The sequence below is a fragment of the Limulus polyphemus genome, unplaced genomic scaffold (genome assembly GCF_000517525.1).
Source record: "Limulus polyphemus unplaced genomic scaffold, Limulus_polyphemus-2.1.2 Scaffold5024, whole genome shotgun sequence".
In the NCBI taxonomy this organism is placed as follows: Eukaryota; Metazoa; Arthropoda; class Merostomata; order Xiphosura; family Limulidae; genus Limulus; species Limulus polyphemus.
In genome coordinates this window covers 50,777-63,185 of record NW_013670634.1, presented here as the reverse complement: position 1 = coordinate 63,185, position 12,409 = coordinate 50,777, and the positions used below count along the sequence as shown (strand labels likewise).

General features: G+C 30.8%; 1 protein-coding gene across 1 annotated transcript in view; it reads left to right on the top strand.

Moving 5' to 3' along the window:
- Positions 1–12,409, top strand: part of LOC106472017 (centromere protein C-like) — a 40,696-nt gene that overhangs the window by 8,980 nt on the left and 19,307 nt on the right. The window contains exons 3-7 of the mRNA XM_022400621.1: positions 2,028–2,116; positions 3,477–3,559; positions 6,762–7,521; positions 9,730–9,742; positions 10,482–10,583. Coding sequence (XP_022256329.1) covers positions 2,028–2,116; positions 3,477–3,559; positions 6,762–7,521; positions 9,730–9,742; positions 10,482–10,583 — 1,047 coding nt within the window. The remainder of the gene's footprint in view (positions 1–2,027; positions 2,117–3,476; positions 3,560–6,761; positions 7,522–9,729; positions 9,743–10,481; positions 10,584–12,409) is intronic.

The following is a 12,409-nucleotide window of genomic DNA, read 5'->3' as shown; positions in this document are numbered from 1 at the left end:
GTTAAAAGTTAAAAGTTAATAAGTAATGTTTACTTATCTCTTACTTACTTACTTGTGTGTATATATATATATATATATATATATATATATATATATATATATGAGTACTGGCATCTGTTTTTCTTTTTACAAAAAAAAAGCACTGCTTATAGTCATCCAAGCCTTCTTATTTGATTGCCAAATCATTGGTAAATTAGGCTTGGCATATCCCTTTAGAGTCCTTGGACTCTCGAAACTGTACACTAGTAAGAACTTTAATTTGAAATCTCCAGCAGCATTTCCACCCACAAGTTGAGTCAGATGATCTTTCAAAGCCTTGAACCGTGATGCAGACTTCTCTTCCCTAAAAATAAGTGTTCTACCTGGCATGCGTTTCCAGAACAGCCCCGTTTCATCCACATTGGAGACTTGTTCTGGACTGTAACCCTTTTCTTCAATAATTTTTTTGAGTTTACTAGAGTATCTTTGTGCAGCTTTTACATCAACACTGGCAGCCTCACCACTTAGTTCTATGTTGTGCAAGTTAAAGTGCTTCCTGAACCTGTCAAACCATCCTGTACTTGCCAAAAAGTGTTTTTCTTGAGAACTGCCACTACCACTTTGTTCAGTCACCAAATCGTCATGTAAACTTTTTCCCTTAGTTTGTATAACCATCATGTTTAACGACATATTACGTTGAATCTGATCCTCAATCCACACACTTAAAAGTCTTTCTGTATTAAGCATCACTACACTTCTGAACAAGCACTGAGTGGTGTAGCTACTTTAGCACTTGCCTTGATTTTGTCTATATTATTGCTTATCATTCCCACTGTAGGGGTAGCAAGCCCTAAAGTTTTAGCAAGAGAGCCAAGTTTCTCTCTGGCATCAAACCTCTTCAATACATCAAGTTTCACATCCAAAGTAATTCCTTTCCGTGCTCTCATGGGTGTACTACTAGCACTTGAAATTGATGGCCTCTTTCCGGGCATCTTTAATAAGGGTAATACACTGGAGAATCTTGAAAAATGATGAAAAGGACAACTGCATGATCATATGATGATACTAACAGAAGCATTTGCTGATATGAACAGAGCTCGCCACCTACATCACTGACTCTTTGAAATGTGCTCTGCATTCCTAAAAAAAAAAAAAATTTGGGGGCAAATTTTTATTTTTTTTTTTTTTGTTGTGTCTTGAAAATTTTTTCTAATTTACCTCAAAATTCCATGAGGGTAAATTTACAGTCTGTACCCCAAATGTATTGGTCACACTTCATAATTTCCGTTTGGCCGATATTCCATAACCCGAATGCCTGTAATGTGAGAACAGACTGTACTTAATACTTGGATTCCACAAATACATCATAAATATAGGTGTTGATCTTCATACTTCCATGCGTATATGAGTGGAACCGACATGCAAGATCAGATGTTGTTGTATTAATCATAAGGTGGTATAAGAATACTTCTATTCATATGTTACACATGTCTCTGCTAAATTTCTTTTTTTTTGTATAATCATTATTTTGCAAATAATATGACACTGTATGGTTTTTGTCCGGTGATAAAGGAGCTTCAAATTATATCTCGAGAAATGATGTATTCATCATGTGCATTTATATCATGATAAATACATATTTCAATTGATATTTTGTCTTTTCTTTGAATAAAAGTGATTTTTCCACAAATTTTAACTAAATAAATTTCTAGACGGACATAGTGCTGAGGATGTACAGGCACATCTTAAAAAAATCATATTGTTTTGATTTATTATTATTAATGATATTGTTTAATATGAAAACAACAATATTGCACTTAAATTTGCAGGACCTGCCATAGATAATGCCAAGCATTGCAGCAATTAATGTGTTAATATGTAATTTTTGTATGTCATAATATTTTTGTTTTTTAATATCTGTAAAAACTAGAGATGTTTCTCTTTCAAAAGCATGTATTAAAATAGTGTAGTACTAAGTTCTTAAAAATATAGAGTTTCAGCACATTTATCACATAATAATCATTTAATCGTTGTTTTGTTAACTTCAGACGTACAGGTTTAGACATCAAAGCTGGCAAAACTATTCGTAGAGATGAGGATGGAATGGAAGTTTTTGATGACTATTGGACTGATCCTGGTATTGTTAATTTCATTGTCAAGTATATCTATTTTGTTATAAATTACAGGTTTGTTGTTGAAGGATGATTTTCTTTGCCTTTTATTTAGTCACAAATCATGTTTCAGCTTATGACCATCATAAACAGTCTTTGGTGCTACTATAGCATGTGGTCTACAAAGATATTTACATTATAGCTAGTGGTCTACACAGATACTATCATCATCACCATTTTAATGATTCACTAAAAAATAATTTCTTGCTAAATATTTTATATATCTATCCACATTTTCACTCAGCAAATAATAATAATTCAGTAAGTTGTGTGTTCCAAAAGAGTAACTTAAATTTAGGTTATAATTGTGCTAGTTTTAATTGTTGGAATTTATTTCATTCCGAATATATAATTGCCACCTAAATGTTATGTAATTGTATATTGTACTTTATTAGTTTAAAAGCGTTATTTATAATAAATGATGCCAATTACAAATAAATGGAAGTTAAAATGGTGATGATAATAGTATTTGTGTAGACTGCACGCTATAGTAGCACTCAGTCTTTCTCAGGATTTCCATAAAGATGGCAGCACAGTAGTGGCTAAAATGTAGGATACAAACTAGTTAGCGATTAGTTGAGTAATAAAGGAAAACAATTAGTAACTAAATAATTAGACTTAGGTGATTCTGTAGGCATTAACTTTCATGAAATTTTATGAATATATATATATATATAATCATTATGTAATGACATGGTACCTTTAGCAAAAAAATACCTAAATGAAGATATTATAAATAGAACTTATATGTTTGAAATAAATGTTCAAAGCAATTGATTTAAATGGATACAATTTAACTCTTACAATGCCATGGGTACGTGTATTGGAAACACTATATAACCTTTATTTTAGCATTGAAAAAAGTGATACTAACAATATGAGTTTGGAATTTTGTATCACCACAAAGGAAGGGTATTCCCCTTTGAGCCTCCTAAAGATTACTTAGTTCAAGCGTAAGATATATAAAGAAATCCTGAAATGCATGTGTTTTTTATTGTATTTGAAAATAAACCCAGAGCTGAGAGAGTTCCTTATGTAATAAACATTGTAGTGAAAGAGTTTTAGTTTTGGTACTCAGAATGAAATATTTTATCCAGTCTTAATTCATTGTTATTTTCAATGGACTAGATATATGTTAGCGTGTGTCATCCTCTAGTGATAACAACACAGAAACAGAAGTTGTTTTTAATGAAGATGTTCAGAGAAAATTCTCATATTTGTTATTTTTGTCAGTGTTAGTAAATTGTAATGAGTGTAATACAGAAAGTAAATGTGCAATTACTTGTTTGTGTGAAATAAGTTAGTCAATTATTATTTATATTTCAGAATCAGAAAATGATGAAGCCAGAGTAGGAAATGACTCTGAACAAGAATTTGACACCAGTAGTGACAGAACAGATACTGAAGAGGTAAGATTATGGTTAAGAGGTGTCACCTGAATGCAAAGTACTAAGTCTTGGGGAAATACTGACTGATTCATTATAACTTAAAAAAAAAGTAGGCATTATACAATGATAAACTGACCAATAAGACAAGAGGACATGCAATGTGACATACAAAATAAGATATTTAGCATTTTGTTTTTCAAATTAAGAAATTAAAACATATTAAAATTTGAATTGTAAACTGTTTTTCTGTTAGTTTTATTGGCATACATTGATAATAAAGTTGTTTAAGAAATTTTGAAAACTAAAATGTTGGGACATGCTCTCTTTGATCTGTTTGTAGCAAGAGGGTTAAACAATCTGATTTTTTGTCTACAACAAACTTGTAATTCCTAAAAGCTTGCTATATTTTATGAAGATAAATTTGGTACATTCAGATTTATAGTAAAAATTACTGTGTGGAGCTTTAGAGATATAGGGCTGGTCGAATTGACTGATGCTATGCACAGTGTGTTAAACATGTTGTAAGTTATTACTTTCTTAATTAATTATCCTTTTTTTTTACTAAAACTTTAATCTTAATGATTAAGAAAATAGCAACCTGCAATAACAATGTTAATAGTAGAAAAATAAGTGACTGCAATTACTCTTTTAATAAAGTTTTCAGCACAGTGATAATAGAAAAAAGCACTTCTAACTGTCTCTTGACAGATCAGACATGTCATTTTGCATGTTAGTTTCACGATAGCCAGGTCTGAGATGTTTTGTTGCATAAAAAATTCATTGTTAGAAACCCACAAAATTGAAATAAAACCTTCTGTGATTTTCAGATAATTATATAATACTTTTTTTTCTTAGTTGCACATTTACTATTTAAGGAAGTATCTGAATAAACTTGGCGTCAAAACATAGTTAATAAATCAAATTTTAATAAATAGGTTTTAATTTTATAAGGAAATATTTTAAAAAAATTCTCAGTCGTCTCTAGTTCTTTCTGTTTCTTTAGTTTATTTACCACCTCTCCAAGAAGTACAGAATTTCACTTAAATTATAATATAGTTATTACTCGGGGAAAGCATACTTTTTACAGTCTTCAATCTTTACAGAGCCATAAAATAGAAAATCAGACTCCTTTTGTCACTCTCACCTGTCACATCTCCTCTTTCACAAATTGCCAATAGTTCTCACCAATGTTTAATACTATATTACTTATAACCAAAGTTTAATCTATCAAATGACATATTATATTATTTTCTGTATATAGAATTATCTATTTACTTCCAGTTCAAACTTTATTCCCATTCAAAATACATTGAGGAATTTAGCTGAATTTGTAATGACTTATCACATAGTTAATAAGCCATAGTTGTAGGACATTGTTTGTTTTTGTGTTATTATTCTGTATTTTTAGGTACAATATGTAAGTAAATAAAAAAATTATTTAGTGTGGTAGTACCATTAGAATAAAAAAAGCCTTAAGTTTCATTGGCAGTTGACAGCAAAGAAAAAAAGAAGATCCAAGTCAGAACCATATTTCTTGTTTTTCATGTGTAATTTTTATTTATTACTAGTGAAAGTACCCAGATTTACGCGGGTTATTAGGTTGTTATATTTTATATGACTGTCAGTGTGTGTATTCTGAACCCACTTTAGCATAAAAGTATAACCTGTATACTTTTGTTGCTAAACAACATGACATAAAAGCCACTGTTGGAATGCATTGTTACCAAAATGCACTGGCTTTTCAATATATTAGAAGTTGTGATATAAGGAACCACTTCTTTTCTATGTATTCTTTTGCTAGCTTGCATCATTAGGAAGATGTGCATGCATGCACTTGTGTGACTGTCTTTTTGTGATTTCTATTTGTAAAATAAGGAAGCACTTCTTTTCTATGTGATTTTTTGCTAGCTTGCCTCATTAAAAAGATGCACACGTGCGCATGTATGTGGATAGGATAAGTAATACCCAGGTGCACACCCTCAGGGTCCACTTGGTATGGGTGCAAAATTTCAGGTTTCTAGTTTCTTTCCTCTTGGAGCTATGGCGGTCACACACGCATGCACACGCACAGATATGCTCATTTATTATTATGGATTATAAAAGTAACCAAAGTGTAAAAATTAGAAACCTGTTAGGTTAGGTATGATAAATTCTTCACAAGGTATATTTGCGAGTAGCTTGTTCCTTACGTAAATTGATAAGGTGATGTGAGCTGAATGTTTGCCAAGTGATTTACAACTTTTGTGGAAGGATTATTAGTTAGACACAGTTCAAAAGGCAATAAAACAATAAAATATGAATAGATGTATACTGTTACAAGCTTTAAGCTATTTAGGATAAATAATTGTAGTTTCCTTTTACAATATTCAGTCATTCCTAATTGTTTTATGGTGGTTACAAGGTTGATCAAATCAACTGATCCTGTATGTCCTGTAAGTTGTGATATAGAAAATAACAGATAAAATATGAAGTTTTTTGAAAACATTTGATATTCATTTAGCAGATTTTAGGGATTTTGCAGGTGAAATTCGAAAATTTTCAGATGAAGAAAAGTATTTTTCATCATCTGAAAATTGCTTTATACTCAGAGCAGTCAACATTCTGTCATCATATAATTATGGACAGTTTTTGTAAAACTATTTAACTAAGAATTCAGATTTTTTTGTCTACAAAAGGCTTTTAATGTTTACTGAATGCTTGCCAAATTCCATGACCATACATTAAGTACTTTCAGAGTCATTGTTACATGGTGGTTACAAGGTTGTGTAAAATTCATGAGCCTTTTGCACTAAGTGTTTCATGCAGACAAAATTGGTGTATTAATGAAATGGTGGAAAAGAAAGGTTGACCTAAAAATGCTTGTATTTAACACTATCTAATTAAAACAGTTATTTTTGATTTATTAGTATTTTTAAATAATCCTATTTAAAATATAGCAACTGGTAATTCAGTATTTTAAGTTTAGTTTAATATGTTTTATTGGCTTGTCAACATTCAGTTTAAGATATGTAGAAATTTAAATTTTAGCAGTTTAAAGTGTGCAGTGATAGATTATTTTCACAATGTATTTTGCAACATTTAATTTAAAAAAACAAGTTTTTAAACTTTTACCATTTATTTAGAACTTAGTGATTGTTGGTTATCAAGTCTTGCTGGCCTTGTTGATGATAATCAAACTTTTCATCCCCGACAGATTTAAGTTTATGATTTTCTTATTACGTAGTTCATGATAGCTCCAGAAGATGATATGCATAAGGAAAACCCAGAGCCACATAATGATACTACTTTCATAAAGCCATCTTCATCCAGTAAATCACTAATTAGACAAAAATCATTGCAGTTCAAAACAACCAATATGTTAAAGCCATCACATGATGGACAACTGAGCTCAGTGTTATCAGTTCTTGAAACTCTAACAAAAACAGCTTCAGACAAAAGAAAGAACTTAAAGCATAAAACAACTCCTATCCAGACTCGCCTATCAAATAGTGAAAAAAAACCCAGCTATTCTAGAAGTCAAGTTATGAAAAACAGCAGCAGTCGTAGAGATCAAGCTTCTTATAGAGTTGATGGCACTTTGACTTCATGTAAGTCAACAAAACAGAAGACTTTGCAGTTTAAAACAACTCCTAATGTTATAAATGCATCTGGTAGTGAAATGCAATCGACATCGCATACTCAGTCTTCACATATCACCAAAAGACGAAAAAGTACACCAGGAAATAAATGGTCAAAGCTTAATAGCATGAATGCTAAAGGAAATCACATAGATAATTGTTCTTCTGAAGAAAGAATATCAAGATCTTCTTCTGAAAATACCAGTTCTGCCAATGTTCGGAAAGAATCACTTTCAGCTACCTTCTCAAGACATGAGGATGCTGAGAATAAAGAAGAAAGAAATGACAGTGACACTGAAGAAAAAGAGGATGCAGTTTTAAGCCATGATAGAACATCAGTGAAATCAACTTCAGCTAAAACTATGAGTAAGTGTTAGTAGTTCCATCAATCCTATTGAAACTGTTTCATGCTATCTTGGAATTTTTACTGATTGTGAGTGCCATAATTACTTTATTCATTTTTACTTCTAACTCTGTTAAAACTGATCTTTCATATCCTTGAGTGAAGGATTGGCAGAGATTCTTAAAAGGAAGAAGTGTGGGAGACAGGAAAAGTTTCTTGACATTACAAGATTACAGAAGAGAAGCTTCAATTATGAAAGTTGGTGCAGGCAATGGGAAAAGGAGAACAATGGAGAGCCATAGTTATCGACCCTCAGAATCAGGGAGGACACCATAATCGAATGATTATATTGTACTGCAACGATTTACTGACTGCATAAAAACAATAACTCTATCAATTAATTTTTTACATATATGTAGCTATAAGAAAATATGTCACTGTCATCGTTAAAATGTTTTAGCCCTATAGCAGCTTCATTTGTACATGCCATCTCTGTTTTGTAATTTTGTAAATACAACATTATAATGCAATTGTTTTACTGTCAAAAATGCAAAAGAAAATATTACCTTTTCCTAGTCAAGATACTCTCTGTACTACCAGGTTCACAGGGTTGACGAGACAATCTCGTAATTGATCCAATCTTATCAGCAGTTTGAGAACATAACTTGTTTCCCTCCCCTAAAAAATAAAGAAATTCACAAAGATTATTAAAAAATACTTTTTCTTTTGATGTTTACATAAATTACAGGAAATTGTTTTTATTTACTCTGAATGACACCAAAGCGTACATGTAGTTTCAACTGAGAGTAATTAGTTACAATACAAATAAATAACTTTTAATGTAATGCCAGTAGCCAAGTGTAACCATGTTAAACTGTTCTACACTACAGCAATTAGGGTTTGTGTAAACAACCAGACATGAAAGGATAGTTATAACAATAAACACACAGAGCTAAAGCTGTCATTTTACAATGATAACAATCACTACTGTTCTAAAGCAAAAAAAAAATCTAATTATATGCCGAAAGTAGCAGATCTTCTTTTTCCTACCTATGTTGTACTTTTACCTTTGAACATTCCAGGTTATCCTCATTAGTGTTTCTTTTTATGTAGCCAATCTTTATCATTCGTCTATAACACCACATTTCAAATGCTTTCAACTTTTTTTTTTGTTATAGTACCAATTTCAATAACGTATATTACGTCTTTCTGTTTGCTTTTATGCCAATACTTTTCATATTAAATGAATATTCAGTCCTTAACTCTTTAAACCCGTAGTTTTTTGCACATTCTGCCAGAATTATTTCATGATTTCTTAAAAATTATCACCATACCTTATAAAATTTCAATTTTCATAATGTTTTTCCCTTTAGCATCAGGGCTATCCAAATGAAGCATTGTTGAGTAAATAGCCTCAAACCTTTCCCTGTTGAATATTTGTTGTCACCATCTGATGGGTAAATTGGGATTTTTGGCCAGACACTGGTAGTATCCAATCGGGTTTAAGGAGATAAGTTACATTGACTTTTCTTCCTTTGAAGATTTTTTTTTGGAAAGTCCTTTTTGCAACTTTGGAGGTAGAGCTGGGCGATTAGCAACAGCCTCATTAATTGATTAATTAATTAATACATACAAGCAAAGTTAAAAAAAAAGATAAAATAAAAATTAAAAGCTAGCAGCATATGCTGCTATTAACCAGTTGCCTCTTCATTAGTCAGCTGTTCAAAATTAATGACAGTGGCAGATAGCCTTGTAGCTTTGCCATAGTAAAGACAGGGTGAACAAGTTTGATGGCAATGGGTGTTGAACCCAAGACCCACGAATCACGAGTTCTCCGTCCCCCTGGACTACTAAAGCTGAGAGCTTAGATAGTTCTTTATGTACCTTTGTGGTTAAAAACAGTCAAATGTGATAGCAATATTTTGCTTACTTGGATAGTTGGCGTAATCAACAATAGTAATAATCACAAACCCTAAGTTCAGTTAGTTGTTTATGTTTGTGACATTCGGTGTAATTGTAATTTTGACTAATCAGTAGTTGGAAGAACAGAAAACAGTAATAATTGGAAAGTAATTTTGAATGATTGATTACTTTCTAGAAAACTGATTGAACCGTAATTTCAATTAATGGATTTAATCATAATTTTGATTAATCATTTCATGTTATACTAATCTGTATTTGAGGTTACCATGTTTATATGATGTGACATTTTTCATATGTATCTTTTGTAGTTTCAAAAGTCAAGTAAAATTTTCATTTAAAACTTTTTTAATGTTTTTTCCTAAATATTTTGATTATCTGGTTCAATGCCAAAGCTCTTAATGATTTTAGAAATTTCAGTCAGTAGAAAGACATGAAGTATTCATTTTTAATTCCATATATATAGTTATTTAAACCAATTTTCATCTTTCAAGTTTGTTTTTAAAGCTATTATGTTAAAGTTTATTAAAATTTCCAGCTTAAATATTTCATTACTTAACCTTAATTCTAATCCTACATTAATATTTGTTTAATTCTTAAAAGCTTATATGCAGGGTACATGTAATTAAGTTAATTTATAGTTTGTCATATTCTGTTCCAGGCAATGCTGCAAATATATACCATGTAAATAAGTGTAATGATGCGACATGCTCTGTTTTGAACCCGTCTTTTTATAATGGTTTGATTGTAGCATATGAAATAAAGTTAAATTTTTCTTTTCAATCTTTTTTTTTTTTTTAGGATTCAAACACAACAACAAAAAACTTGTTACGTGTGGTGAAGTGTGTGTGTATGGTTGCAAAATATAGATTTGAAATTTCAACAATGGTTAAGAATGCTAATAAACTACGATTTTAATATCACTGTTGAAAAGGTGATGGGAAATAATAGTTTTTTATGTCTGTTATGATGGTTTTAGAAATAGTTTTACTTACATGTAGAAGTTTTTGAATATGACAGAAACTTTATATGTGAAAGACTAGATATTCAGTTGTCCAATCAGGAAACCCACAGATTTTGTTATAATATATTTCTTTCTCAGATTAAAGTTTGATGAATTAAGTAGTGATGAAGAAACTGAAAATATGTTCACCATGGGAACCAGGTAAGATAATATTTTTTTTTCCCAACTGTCATGGTGCTTTATGGAATGCAGAATACTGTATTTCTAATTGTTTTTTGTTTTTTTTAATCTGTTTCATTGTCTGGTTTTGCAAGTTTTGGTCATAAAACCAGCTGGATGTTAAAAAAAAAGCTTATTACATAATAGCATAACCTATCAAGTAGTTGTAATGTTCAGTTAGTATTTTATACGTAGCTTATTTGGGAATTTTGCTAGATATTTGTTTGGTCAGATATTAGTATCTATTTGGCAGCAAAATCAGTGAAAGTCATCTGCTTGAAACAGTATAACCAAAAACATACTGAAGGACAGAGACAAATAGTAGATGTTTAATTAATTGATAACTTCATTAATGTTAAATAGTAATAACATTATGTGCTTGACTTTTGTAATAAGGATTATAAATGAAATATTAAACTCAATTTTCAGTAACATGTTTTGTGTGCATAAATCCTTTATTGCTGATATTTTGTAAAATTGTATAATCCTGCTCTTTTATGTCAGATAATTTTTAATAAGCTTAAAGGGAATTGAAATATTTTTAGAACGGTGAGAGAATATTATGGTTTTCTGAGCAATCTTAATTATTATCTTGATGCCCAAGTCAATTTTAATTACTCTTTTTACTAAATAATTAGTCATCAGCAATCCTGTTTTTTTATGAACTAATAAATATTTAATTTGAATGTATAAAGCATTGTATTCATATTAATATATTTCTACCAGTCAGGAACTATTTTAGTAAGCCTAGGTACTTTTGTATTGCATTGTTGTAAAACTGAACTTGTATCAGTTTACTGCATTAAGTTTATTTATTTAAGACAAACTGCAAGGTTCACTTTCTCATTAGGATTTCTCACTCTCACACTTAAAGCTAAGGAGTTTGATGTTTAAAGAAGTGTTGGACATCTCCAAATAAGTGTAGATTGTTCCTAAACTTCTTCCGTATCTTCAGATATTGTTATTGCATTATGAACATGTCCAGACAAGCCTATACTGCTCCTAGTCTTCTTCCATCTCTGTAGCTATTGTTACTGCATTTTGGACATGTCCAGACAAACCTATACTGCTCCTAATCTTTTTCCATCTCTGTAGCTATTGTTACTGCATTTTGGACATGTCCAGACAAGCCTATACTGCTCCTAATCTTCCATCTTTGTAGCTATTATTATTACATTCTGGACATGTCCAGACAAGCCTATACTGCTTCTAATCTTCCATCTTTGTAGCTATTATTATTACATTCTGGACATGTCCAGACAAGCCTATACTGCTTCTAATCTTCCATCTTTGTAGCTATTATTATTATTACATTTTGGACATGTCCAGACAAGCCTATTATATACTGCTTCTAATCTTCCATCCTTGTAGCTATTATTATTACATTCTGGACATGTCCAGACAAGCCTATACTGCTCCTAATCTTCTTCCATCTCTGTAGCTATTGTTATTACATTCTGGACATATCTAGATAAGTTTAAACCATTCATAAGTTTCTTCCATCACTGTAGATTTTGTTATTTGTTACTGCATTTTACTTAATCTGTAATTTGTTTACTTTTTTTCCACATTTCAGTTATTTTTATGTTTACTTGTATGTTGCTTAGTTTCCAAAATAATCTTTCAGTGGAACTTGGCTGGATATTTGGTATTCAGCCAAAACACATACACACACACACACACACACACACACACACACACACACACACACACACACAACAACATTTGTTATTTAAGTATTTATTAAATCAAACCTTATTAAAAGTCAAAATAACATATATATGCAGGGTGGTCCACAATTATGTTTC